The sequence below is a fragment of the Acanthaster planci genome, linkage group LG07, assembly GCF_054643075.1.
Source record: "Acanthaster planci isolate LZ-2023a linkage group LG07, COTS_SCS, whole genome shotgun sequence".
Taxonomy (NCBI): Eukaryota; Metazoa; Echinodermata; class Asteroidea; order Valvatida; family Acanthasteridae; genus Acanthaster; species Acanthaster planci.
Genome location: NC_141783.1, coordinates 7,444,233 through 7,457,762, shown reverse-complemented (window position 1 = coordinate 7,457,762; position 13,530 = coordinate 7,444,233). Strand labels below are relative to the sequence as shown.

The following is a 13,530-nucleotide window of genomic DNA, read 5'->3' as shown; positions in this document are numbered from 1 at the left end:
AATATTTTGGCATTGAGTTTGCTTTAAATTTACTGATTGGCATACCCCAAAAAACAGAAATTGACCAAAGCAGAACCCTTAGAGTCAAGCAACTTTTGGTGCTGACTCAGTGATTACGCTGAAGCTTCTGCCTGAAATGAACTTCAGGGCTAAAAAAGGCTAACACGCCTTACAACAGGCTGCATAAGGATTGTAAGGCCCATCTGACCACATAAGTAGCCTACGTTTTATAAGAGATTGCATTGAAAGAAATCCATTCCGTGGGCCCTTTAACTATAAGTTTTAGGAGCCATCCATTTTGGTATCATTTTTCTGAGTGGGCAAATGGTATTGTGGGTGGGGGGGTGGAGAAGGCGTCTTGTTGCCATGGATGCTATCCAAAGATGACAATACCTCACACAAAAATCATGATCATCTTCCGGTTCGCCCTTTATAGTAGAGGTTTGGGGTATGATCTAGAAAAAGAGTATTCTTTTTACACTTGTTAATATAATTCCAAAATAAGCTGGGCCTGAGATGCTAATTGAATGCTTTTGCTGACCCCTGCGATCTCTCTTGCAGATCTCCCCCACTCATGTGGTCATGGAGAACAGGCCAGCGACTGACGTCGAGGACACCATCAGCACGCGCTCCGAGGCGAACCTCCTGGACAACCAGGCGGACGAGGCGCCCATCGTCACGATCCGGACCACCGCCTCTAATCCACCCCAGAAGCCCTCCGCTCAAAGGAAGAAGAGGAAGTTCTCCTTGCCCTGGTGGGTGGTCATCATCGGCTGGATCCTCTGCATCCTCTCCATCGTCACGGCGACCGTCTTCACCGTCTTCTACGGTATCAGCTTTGGCGATCAGACCACCAAGGAGTGGCTGACCTCGCTGGTCATCTCCTTCATCACAGGTATCCTGTTCACCCAGCCAATCAAGGTGAGGCCCTTTAGCCATTTGGTTCCAGTTGCATCATGTCAAGGCCAGATTGAGTGTATAGACAGAGGTGTAGCTGGGGGGGGTCCCCAGTCGCCCTGCGTCCCCCCCCATAAATGTATGGCAAACTGAGACAAGAACAGTACCCAAGAATACTGTGGGTACTTTCAAACAAAATGTGTTTTGCTTTAATAAATGGAATCAATGAACAAGAAATTCTCAAGTTTACCCTAATTTTTCTTTGTTGGTTGACCCTGGAAAATGACATCTAACACCCCACTACACACAACTTTTTGGACCACTGACCCAGTTAACTTTCCATGCACAAGTGTGACCGTTCAACTTTTGGTGTGTAAAAATGTATGACATTTTTGCGCATGGCTTAGAATGCGGAAATAACTTTGAAAAACTTGTACACGACATGTACTGTCATTGGCATGATTTTGAAGTACATGTAATGCTATAACATTGCACAGCACTGTCACTGAAACTAGTGCATTACTATAAGGTGAATGAGCATTTTGTGAGTTAAATTTGAATAAGATCTGGTGCTCTGAGTTCTTTCAATTTACATTAACATAATTTGAATTCTCCATATTAAAGACACTGTTGCTATACCTCGTGATTATTTGGGCTAGCTTTTGCTTAGTTACATAAGAGACACCTCGCACCTGTTCACTATTTTCCATGGATAAGAAGTGCACAGAGCAATCGGTCCATTCCAGAGATGGTGGTCGCTATGCCAAAGCTTGCCCCAAATCACAAGGTATAGCAACAGTGTCTTTAGTCTGGAGAATTTCAATTATTATGTTTATGTGTAACCAGATAGCCTAGTGTACCAGATTTTATTCAAATTTAACCCGCAAAAGGCTTTTTGAAAGTCCACATGTAGTGACCATCACAGTTAACAGGTCCAGCCCTCCTATTTGCCCCCCCCTTGTTAAATCCCTGACTAAGCTGTAGGTTCAGTTGGCCCCAGGCGGCAGTGTTCTGTTGGCCTTCTCAGTCATAGCAGTAGCAATAATTTCATAGTGCTAATAAGCACTGTATTTGATGTTGATGCTTAAACCTATACTAGTAAGCTATGTACTAGCTAGAAAATGTTCAACATTGAACCTGAAATGAAAGAAATGCACTGTGGTATCTTTTGGCCCTCCAAATTTTTTGTCAATCCCAAATTTTTCTGTATGCATGAGGCCTTCTGTGTCTATTGGATAATATGGCCCTGATTATCGCAGTGTGCCAGCAAAATGACACAGAGAGCAGTGGAGGCATTTTCATCCGTCTACTTTTCACTTGACATTCTTTCAATTCAATGTACATCATTTGAGCGTCATTTGTGTTGGAGATACCAGCAAACATACACGTAACTACTGTTTCGTAAGTTTGATTGAATAGACAAAGATGTAGTACACAAATCTGAATCTCCTGGCAGTTGTACAATATGATACCTTGGTTTGCCATTCTAAGACAAGACACAGCTTTAAATACACGGGTCACGTCGTCCATGGGGTTTCTTTTGAGGGCTGAAATGTTTTCAAGCTGGCCACTTTTATCCTTCCCTCGGCTTAAGTCGGCTTAATACTCTGCTCTGGTAATATTGTCCTAATAGTCTGGATATGCATTAGCCCACGGTTAGTAGTTGCACTTGTGTGTTTAGGCAGCATTCAAAGGAAGCGGTGCCTTTGGCAGTTTGCTGTCGTTTGCTTCTCGCCTATAGTTACAAGGCAAAAAATCATGAGAGAAGTTGACCTTGTGAGGACATAGAAAAGAAGCATAAAGGACACTGCCTTTTAATCCCCATTGAGCCACCTGTGATAAGAGGATTAAGCAAGGTCAAATAACTGTAGACCAGTGGTCTAATCCTACTGCTCAGTAATTGGATTTCCTGAAGTCAGTTTTGGGCAATACAATAGCAGCAGGGCCTGTGGCACACAGTCCAACTTTTGCCCCAACAAACTGATGGAGGGAGACGTATTCAAAGAACTGTCAAGGCTAAAACTCCCACTGAGCATTGGGTTTGTACAATCGCTTGTAAGCCATTCATAAAGTTATCTGGGGCATTAGCATTGTTGGCTCGATTCTCCGCACACCGAAGTAGATATTTCACTATGGAAGGAAACCGAACTTGAATAATGGCCACAGAATAAGGAAAGTGAAATGTTTATTTTACAGTGGGGTAAAATGGATAAGGAGGTCATGATTGTGAAGGTTAGTTGGAGGGAAAAATTGCAAAAGTGGCAAGAAAATTCAATCACAGTGCAAAAGGGCAAATCTAACAAGCCCATTTGCCCATTGAAAAAGATTAAAAAGGAAATTCACCTAAACTGGACAAGCAAGAAATAAACAAGTCGGTCCCGCAAAGTGCATACCTAAAGTGCTTACCCAAAGTGCTTACCTAAAGTGCTTACCTAAAGTGCTTACCTAAAGTGCTTACCTAAAGTGAGTGACCTGAAATACACAACTTAAAAGTCCAAAGCTCCAACATTTAAATCCAAGCACAATCCTGGCCAGTACTAGCTCACTGACATTCACTGTCACAGTCCAAGATAGAAACTGATGTTCATGGAACTGATCCCCTCCCCACACACCTTTCTTTTCCGTTCCATGAAATTTGTATAAAATGCATCACTTGTTTGTCATCCAGACTCATGATGCAAGGTTTATTTTTGATTTGGTCAGTAGGATTCAATGTAACGGTGCTGCATTCACACTGTGCCACCTCCAACCTGCACTCTTATTACTACGCCCACTACGCAAACCTTCAAATCATAAACTTGTCTTAGCAATCTATGAAGCCGGGCTCCATTTCAGAATTCCCCGATAAAACACTTTCAAAAACTTTGAAAGGTAGAGTCAGCTACCAATAACTGGTCTCGTGATATAACACTAATTCCTGACATCAGCTTTATGCTATTCGGCTGTCCAATTTTGACGCACAACCCCTTAACCTCCTCGGCATCATCAGTGCCCCCGTGTCTGCCTTGCTCTCTCAGATTCTGCTGGTGGCCATGTTCATCGCGCTGATCATCAAGAGCCCCAACGCTGACGAGGAGGAGGGAGATGTGGAAGAAGATGAGGAGGACAAGGAGCTGGGCAAGGACGAGATGTGGCTGCATGACTTTTGTAGGTGCATCCATGGGTGACCTCAGTAATGTCGTTTAACATTCATTCACAGCTTTTCATTTATTTTTCATTTTGTTTTTTTTGTAACTGAGGTGCACATGCATATGGCAAAGCCATTGCTCGAGACTTTTCCCTCCGAGCGGAACAAAAGAGGGCGTGTTTTTTTGGTACTCACCGCATAGGAACATATACTTGCGCACCATGCGGCGTATATGTATGTTTGACGCGGAGCACACAGAGTACGCGTAACTAATTTACATGTATGGTCTTTGCATACATGCAGAACACGCGCAAGAATCCGCCTGTAACCACCTGTCTTTCTTTCGCCGATTGGGGGTGCACTTCAGCTTGGGGCAGATATACCAGAAAGCGTTGAAATACCAGAAATGCAGCGATTTCCTGTTCAGTTTAAAGGAATGCTTGCTACCCTTGAGAGCGTTGTGAGACTTGCTCCTTCCTTTTGAAGTCAAATGAAAAAATGTTCCAAGTTGATGGATCCAATTCAGTGCTTAATTTATGATTGTCCCAAAACCAGACACAAATACTTGTTTACATAATGCCTGCCCATGTTCAGCTGCTTGAAATGGATCCTACTTAAACTGTTCAACTGGCTAAAGACTGGTAACATAACTCTAGTCTTAACAGTATGTATGTTTAAACGTGTAAAGTTCTTGGCAAGATTTTACAAGGGCCAAGCATAATAACAGCTGTGCTTCCTATTACATTGAAAAAAAAATAGGTTGGGTAGGTGAGTAGTATCTTCATTTTCTTCTAAAGTTTTTGGGTCAAAAATTTTAGGGTGAGGAATTTTTTCTTTTGTTAATTAAAAAGTGATTTTGATGGTCTGTATTCCATCCACTGTTTTTTTTTCTGGCAGATTTGTAACTTGAGGATTGGTCTTGTCAAAGATTGTAGGCTATCCAAGTTAGAGCCTCATCGGACAATTAAACATTTGTGTTACATTGACATTTTGATAAGTTAATGTCCAAAAAATTGTTTGAAAGCTCATACAAACGATGCACGTAACTTTGCATGCCCCATGTCAGTTGTCATGAAACCTTCTATCAGTGAAAGCCAAAACGTACTAACCTAAACCTTATTTCAAGGCGTAAATTCACAGTGAAATGTGTGCTACTGTGAGTTAGAGTGGAGATTTTTAGTCACTACTTTCGCTCACGCAAGAACGGCTGTAATGAGTCTCACCTACGCATATATGAATATTGATGTTTCATTGGCAGCTAATCACAACACAATGACCAGATGGTCCCAGGATGCTGTTCACACACAAGGCTTATGCTTTGAACACAGATACATGTACATATCACTGTACACGTACTGTACATATGCAAGCACAGTAGATTCAGTCGCGTGTGTTAGGGAGCTCCATTACTGTTCGGTGTCCGAACAAGGACGTGCAAAGTCTGACCTGGCCGTTGTGTTGCTTTGGTAGAAAAAGAAATAACGGAAAAATAGGCACTGATAGGCAAGGAAGAAAAATTAGGAAAATCTAGCCTGTTGATGGCAAAACAGTGGAAAATGGAATTTGGCATACTCATCAAAAAAGTGGGGATTTCACACCCCTGAAATAAGCATGAGGGTTGGCAAGAGTATTCTTAATTTTTATTTCTTTTCAATAAAAAGGTTTAGGGTCAGGGCGACTTGCTAGGTTGGGGCAGATAACCAGAAGCACAACTGTTATTTTGTTTGGCCTAATAAGATGCGGTGTGTTGTACAAAAGAAACTATTATCATAAGTTCTAAAAATGTTGTAGATCATCACAAGACCACCACAGGATCGACCAACACTAGACCTCCAGTCTGAATTCAGGTCATACTTGCTACATACATATTCAAATGAAATGCAACGACAGCATTCATTAATGTCATTACCCTGTTACTTGTGACTGGTCTCGTGTCGGGTCTTGTCCAAGGTCTCGTGGTAGTCTCAACTACAACACCAGATTCTAAGTTACATGTATTTGACTGGCATGTGAGTTACAGACTGTTTCATTGAAGTTGGCTGCTGCTTATTCCCAACCTCGCTCGACCTTCCCAACTCTCACACAGCTTCCCCGACCCAGCGTAAGATCGCCTACAAGCCCCCGGATCCGGCCGACCTAGAGCGCATCCGTGAGCAGCGCATGAAGGAGCTGAAGATGTACAACATCCTGCGGGAGATCGCCTTCTACATCGTCTTCCTCTGGACGCTGATGGTCTTCAGCTACAGCAACGTCGACCCCTTCGCCTTCTACATGAAGGACCAGTTTGTCAACACGCTGAACAACGGAGATGGTATCAACACATTCAACAAGGTCAGTCACTGTGGTGCAACTACAGGGGGGAGGGGGACATGGGGGTACATGCCCCTCCCCTGCAGTGTAAAGCTGGGTCCCCTTGGGTGCTACCCCCTCTAAAAATCCTGAAATGTAAACACATATAAACAGACTGCAGTCCATTACATTTAGTGTCCCCTTGAAAAAACCCTATTTCCGCTACTGGTCAATCTGTACAAATTCTTAATGAGATTGGGTGAAAATTTATTAGAATTTCTTCCAGTCAAACAATTCTCATTGCCAAATAGTACTGCCACCTTTGTCTTTGATTGATGAAAAAAAATCCATTTTGCCCCCTCCCTGAACCAAGACCTGGATATGCCATTAAGCAACATTAGTTCCAGATTATTATCGGCTTAAATGTAATCACATTCAAGAATGTAAGACAGCAATTGCATAGCGATGGAATAGACTGAAACTGCTCTTGTATCCACCCCAACAAAAACAGAGGGAAAGAAAAGGGCATACAGGAAAATAGCATTTAAGGCTGGTTCACACTTCAGGCAAATGCTAAATCAAAGTGAATACGATCCCACCAAATATTTCCAGTGACATTGGCTTGAGTTGAAATGTGTTCAACTTTTGCGAATTTGCAGCATGAACATGTGATCTGACGTCGTAAGTTTGTGTTGGCCATCGTTCCAAGTATTAAATCGGCCTTTATACTTTTTCAATGTGAATTTATAAATACATACACCACTAATATCAAGCCAGGTTTTCACACTATGTCAAAAAAGCCCATCTCAACCTATTCATATTTATTTAGCACACATTAACTTTCAACTGGGTGCTATACTGCCACCCTAATGGCATTTATTAAGCTCCCTCAAAAATGATGATGAAAATGAAACAGTCTGTGTATGATGCGGTGGCAGGTCAGTGGAATCAAACATTTCTGGAGGTGGGTAGACACTGGTCTGGTTCCCAACCTCTATGCTGACCGGTGGTACAACGGTAAGGTGGATCCCCACCAGGCTGGCTTCTTTGGCGACCGTCAGTCCTTCATCCTGGGCAAAGTGGTGATGAGGCAGCTCCGGATTAAGCCAGGTGAGGCAACTGCTGGAATCTGAGGAGCTAGGTAGCTCCACTGGTAGATCTAGATGGGCTAAGGAGGAGTGATGGTATCCCTAAATGGAGCAGTTTTTTTTAGGGGGTGGGTGTTTTGGAAGACGAGGGAAAGGAAATTTTTGAAACTAATTCATTTCCCTTCTTCCAAATGTGCACAAAAACACAAGATTTCACTTCACCCCTCAGAATGACCAAGAAAATTTCCAGATCTTTTGGCTCTTATAAAAACAAACATTTGGTAGTAGATCTGCCCATGTATGGCTCTGAAAATGAACATAATTTTTCACATAGTCTGGCAAAAGGAGGCAGAGTTGGGCAGAGCTTCTGCACCACAAAATGATGCATTGATGAGATGGTGAGAAAATTGATATCACTTCTATTCCCGATGCTGTTGGGGTAAAACTTTTTTTTCTCTCATGCTTAAACCTTGAACTCATGAGTTGTAAACTTTTGTTGTTTCGACTTCTGGCTGTAAACTGCATGTAGGGTTGCTCTATGAAAATCCCATGTGAAATAGGTTTTCAAGAAACCTCTCCCTCATGGTAGATAATCATAACTGCATGTCACTTTTCCCCCTACATTTAGCAGGAAAGTTTATGTAAAGGCACCTTTCCATGTGCACGTCAGCATCATTCCCCAGGACGTTTCTGACTGCCGAATGCAATGCACACGTATGTTATGTTAATAGAGTCAATTTTGTGTCCATGAATGTGAAACGCATAAATGCATTGTGTACACTGACAATGCTCCCAAAAGACCTACATATGGAAAGGCACCGTAACTGTAAGCATGCCCATGAAGTTCGTGTCGCTGGGCTGTTTTCATGCAGGTTCCCAAAGACTGTTATTTGTTTGCTTGGAATGTCTTTAGCTGTGGAAGTAGAGTCTAAATCAAAACATAACCATTACTTGAGCAGGGTGGGGATATAATGAAACTGTTTCTGTAGGTCTTTGTGACGTCCATGAGAGCTTTGAGGAGATTGTTCCTGAATGTAATGAGGAATACAGTCTCTTCAATGAGGACACAGCTGATTACGGGAGAGCCTGGCAAACAGTGAACGATTCAGATGAGACAGCTGAAAGTTATCGGTATATTCCAGCCAGTGAGCTGGAGGGCTACCCATTCCTGGGGAAGCATGCACTGTATGGTGGAGGTGGTTACGTGGTGGTTGTGGACGGCTCCCAGCATGAGATGCGCCAGATGTTCCGCCGACTGTACAACGAGACGTGGATCGACCGCTACACTCGGGCAGTCTTCATTGAGTTCTCCTGCTATAACCCGCACGTCAACCTCTTCGCCGTGGTCTGCCTGACAGCCGAGTTCCTCCAGACAGGCGCTGGCCAGCCCACACACCGGGTAGACATCATCCGGCTCCTGACCTATGCCGAGGGGTTTGGCCTGGTCCGCATCATCTGTGAGGTCATGTTCTTCTGCTTTATCCTCTTCTTCATCGTCAAAGAGGTGCGCAACGCCCGGCGGGAGCGGCGGCAGTATCTGCGCAACTTCTGGAACTGGACGGAGTGCGCCATCATCGGCTTCTCGGTCGGGGCGGCCATCATCTACTTCTACCGCCTCTATGTCACCAATGGCCTGCTGGCCAGGCTTAAGGAAGGGGGCTACCGCTACATCAAGCTGCAGTACATAGCGTACTGGAATGAGCTCCTGGGCTACATGCTGGGCTGGATCGTGTTCCTGGCCTCGCTCAAGTTCCTGAAGTTGCTGCGCTTCAACCGTCGCATTGGGGTCCTCTCCAGCACCATCCACAATTGCTCATCAGACCTCATGTACTTTGGCATCATGTTTGGCATTGTCTTCTTTGCTTTTGCCACGGCCTTCTACCTGATATTCGGCAGCAACGTAAGTACCTTACTGCTTCTCTCACATGCTCGCTAGATCTTGGAAAGCCCATTGGTACTACCTTATTTCTGTGAAACTGTTCCTTAGCAAACACTTCTTGGAAGATAATTGAAAAAAATTATGTCATTCATCCTGAGAATGTAATTAACATGTGAGCCCCCAATCCCAATGCCTTTAGGCCTTTGTACTCCGTCCCCAATTTTGGCACACTCAGCTCTTAGTCAAACTTGGCAGCCCTGTGTTGTGTGGATCTGGGCCCGTCCATGCACCATCCTCACCACCGGTGTTTCGTGGACATCCTTAATTCTCAGGTTAGCCTAAGGATTAACATGCTCATACATGCATGCAGGTGTCCTCACACAGTGGCTCCTTTGAGTAAACCATATAGGGCCATCTACTGAGTCCAAAGTCCTAGATTTGCATTCTTAGCTGTCCTAACCACCAGGTGTACGACTATTCCGACTTCATTTACACCTGCGAGTCACTGATTGCTGCCATCTTGGGCAAGTTTAAGTTCAAGGAGCTGATGAGTGCCCAGAAGGCGCTAGGCCCCTTCTTCTTCTTCTCATTCATGATGTCCATGAGCTACATCCTGATCAACATGTTCCTGACCATCATCAATGAAGCATTCAAGGTACAAGACTTTTCCAACGTTTCTCTCTTAAGGGAAGGAAAGGATAGAGGAGAAGCCCAGGCAGAGCTGCACATTTGCCAGCATTCGAGTCAAGTCCATCTCCAGTTCCTACACACCCAAGCTACACTGCAAGCTGTTCAAATGAACCGTGACAAAAACATTCTTTTTGTCACTTTTCACTCTGTTACTAGTGACTGGTTTAATGAATGGACTTTTGACTAGACTTGTGAGGAGACTTGTGATGGACTAGACTTCAACGCTGCGCATTGCAAAATAGCTCAGCTGGCTGTTTAAATTTAGCATCCCTTACATTTACCTGCATGTAACCTAACATCGTCCAATTTCTAACACAGAATCCCAACCCTTCTGAGGTTTTGTGGGTTAATAGTCCACCCAAAAGTAAGTTTTATTTTTAAATTGTGGTGTTATGTAGGATCTCCTTACCAAATCTAGAGTGACCGTACCCACTATCTCATATCACTGGATGCATTACTTACTTCACCAGGGCTCTACAGTCGCATCGTCTCTATGCCTCACTGCTTCCAGTTCCTCAGCGTAAGCCCTCTCCTAGTTGGTATCCCTACAGTCTCCTGACAGCAGACGGAGCAGACTTTCCACAATGTCATATCCACCAGTTCTCTTCGAAGCCTCACTCACTTAAAAAGAGATTTCACATTGTTTTACCTCAAACCTGTGTTCCATTATACAATGAAAATGACACTTTTGTTTTCTCTTTGCCCCGCCAGATTGTGAACGCCGACATCTCCAAGCAGTCCAACGAGTACGAGATGGTGGACTTCATGATCAGGCGGCTGAAGCTCTGGACGGGGCTGGGTAAGCCGCCGGCCATCCCCGGGGACAGGAGGCCAGGCGAGGGAGACGAGGACGGTGGTCCGAAGAAGGAGCAGGACCTGATGGACGAGTTCCCCGAGAAGGTGGACCAGCTGCTCAACTCCATCGCCAAGATCTACTTTAACCATGAGAGCTTCGACGAGGTGATCCGTGGCATGGGACAGAACGGGAAGAAGGAAAAAGGGCCCAAGAAGACGATCTCAGTTTAAAGAAAAAAGATTTTGGCTATCAGTCTTGAGATCGAGATGTATGTAGGTTGATAGATTCCAGAGAAAGACTACCCATGGAATAAAAACACTGGCTCTGTTATGGTTTCACTGTGTTTGACTGTATATCACTTGATATAAAACTGTCGGGTATTTCCTTTTTGAGTTGAGGCAAAGGATATGAACCTGTAGGACTTATTAGGTTCCTTGGATTTTCAGGTTTAAGTAAGGCCATACTTGTAAGGATCTGAATGAAGAACTTGGTTCTGTAAACCAATTTGTTTAGTTTTAAAGGACCCATAAGAAACCAATTAGCATGCGTGATTAAACTCACTGACTGAGCAAGATCGTATAAGTTGTACAGGCATTCCTATGGCAGACGATTGATTTCAAAGAATCTTACAGCAAATGTTGTTGCAGCCCACTGATAAACATTTAAATGTGTACTTAGGTGTGTACATAGGAAGTTAGAAACCCTTTAAAAAATTCCATTTTGACTTGATGGTTCCGTTGAATGTAGAGTATGAAATTCAGGCATTACCTTAATTTTCCATTCACTGAAAGGTTTTTTGGTTTCATATATTACTGTAAACCTTTGTTTTGTTTCGTTTTTATGTCAGTTCCATCATTTGTGTTTTAGTGCACAGATAATTTGTTTTCAGTTTGAAAATAGATGTTTAAAATGAGCATTGGAAGAAAACTCAGTTGGGTGACGACAATTTTTTATTGGATTGAAAGTACTGAAACTGGATTTGAAATTTCTCTGAAACCATATTCACAACAGTGTGTCACAATCCTGGTAACTGCAACCTATTAATTTGATATTCACAACAGTGTGTCACAATCCTGGTAACTGCAACCTATTAATTTGATATTCACAACAGTGTGTCACAATCCTGGTAACTGCAACCTATTAATTTGATATTCACAACAGTGTGTCACAATCCTGGTAACTGCAGCCTATTAATTTGATATTCACAACAGTGTGTCACAATCCTGGTAACTGCAGCCTATTAATTTGATATTCACAACAGTGTGTCACAATCCTGGTAACTGCAGCCTATTAATTTGATATTCACAACAGTGTGTCACAATCCTGGTAACTGCAACCTATTAATTTGATATTCACAACAGTGTGTCACAATCCTGGTAACTGCAACCTATTAATTTGATATTCACAACAGTGTGTCACAATCCTGGTAACTGCAACCTATTAATTTGATATTCACAACAGTGTGTCACAATCCTGGTAACTGCAACCTGTTAATTTGATATTCACAACAGTGTGTCACAATCCTGGTAACTGCAACCTGTTAATTTGATATTCACAACAGTGTGTCACAATCCTGGTAACTGCAACCTGTTAATTTGATATTCACAACAGTGTGTCACAATCCTGGTAACTGCAACCTGTTAATTTGATATTCACACAGTGTGTCACAATCCTGGTAACTGCAACCTATTAATTTGATATTCACAACAGTGTGTCACAATCCTGGTAACTGCAACCTATTAATTTGATATTCACAACAGTGTGTCACAATCCTGGTAACCGCAGCCTATTAATTTGATATTCACAACAGTGTGTCACAATCCTGGTAACTGCAGCCTATTAATTTGATATTCACAACAGTGTGTCACAATCCTGGTAACCGCAGCCTATTAATTTGCACCGTGTATGTTAACTGTAAACAAACCTGGACAAAGATACATGTTTATGACTATGATACATGTTTGTAGTGCTGTCATACCACAAATAACATTTGATTCAATTTGAGGAAATTTTTGTCAACACAACTCTTGTTCATTCAGTACTTTATAAGGCATGGACCATGTACACCTATATTCAGTGATTTCTAATGAAAATAAATGATTGTTTTACTTACAGTTGGGGCAAAAAGTTCACACATGCTTGGTTGAAACACAGTTTTCCTAAGTTTGTCACTGTTTGAAATAGTTTTGCTAACTTTTTTTCAATGAGGTCAGACAAGTTGTCTCAACTTAATGTTCATAGTGAGTACTTCAATTGAAAATACTGAGAGACGTTTATTGTGGTTCAGGTAAAAAATAAAGAAAATCCACCCCTTGCTGTTCACCATCAGCAGAGGATACATTTCTGCAAATCGAATATCACATACACCAAATAGAGTAACAATGTTAACTTTTCAATGTTTAAAACAGTTTTCAAAATGCACTATTAAGGAAACAAATCGTCTTCACATTGATTTATTGCCAATTGTAAGGTTCATAACATTGTTACTCATGGTTATTACTCATAATGTAGAAAATTCTAGAAAAAATTAAGTTTATGTATTGGAAAATGCATCTTGAAATAGGAAGTCATTTCCATAGAGATATTAAGTCACTAAATCTACTTTATTTTGTGCATTGTGGTGATGTGCATTTATGTAGATGAGGTTATATTTATTTACACTTTATTTTATTTATATTTATTTAGATCAAGAAATCATTCTTTTTTATGTTTGAGCAACTCACTGTTTTCCAAATAAGACCGTCTGAGCTGTGAATAAATTAAA

The 13,530-nt window shown here is 42.3% G+C and overlaps 1 protein-coding gene across 2 annotated transcripts in view; it reads left to right on the top strand.

The window, feature by feature from the left end:
- LOC110989659 (polycystin-1-like) overlaps positions 1-13,530 on the top strand; it is a 61,136-nt gene extending 47,606 nt beyond the window's left edge. For both annotated transcript variants that reach the window (XM_087139356.1, XM_087139357.1), the window contains 7 exons: positions 562-921; positions 3,915-4,044; positions 6,111-6,355; positions 7,252-7,423; positions 8,391-9,301; positions 9,747-9,935; positions 10,682-13,530. In XM_087139356.1, coding sequence (XP_086995482.1) covers positions 562-921; positions 3,915-4,044; positions 6,111-6,355; positions 7,252-7,423; positions 8,391-9,301; positions 9,747-9,935; positions 10,682-10,996 — 2,322 coding nt within the window. In that variant the 3' untranslated portion in view covers positions 10,997-13,530. The remainder of the gene's footprint in view (positions 1-561; positions 922-3,914; positions 4,045-6,110; positions 6,356-7,251; positions 7,424-8,390; positions 9,302-9,746; positions 9,936-10,681) is intronic.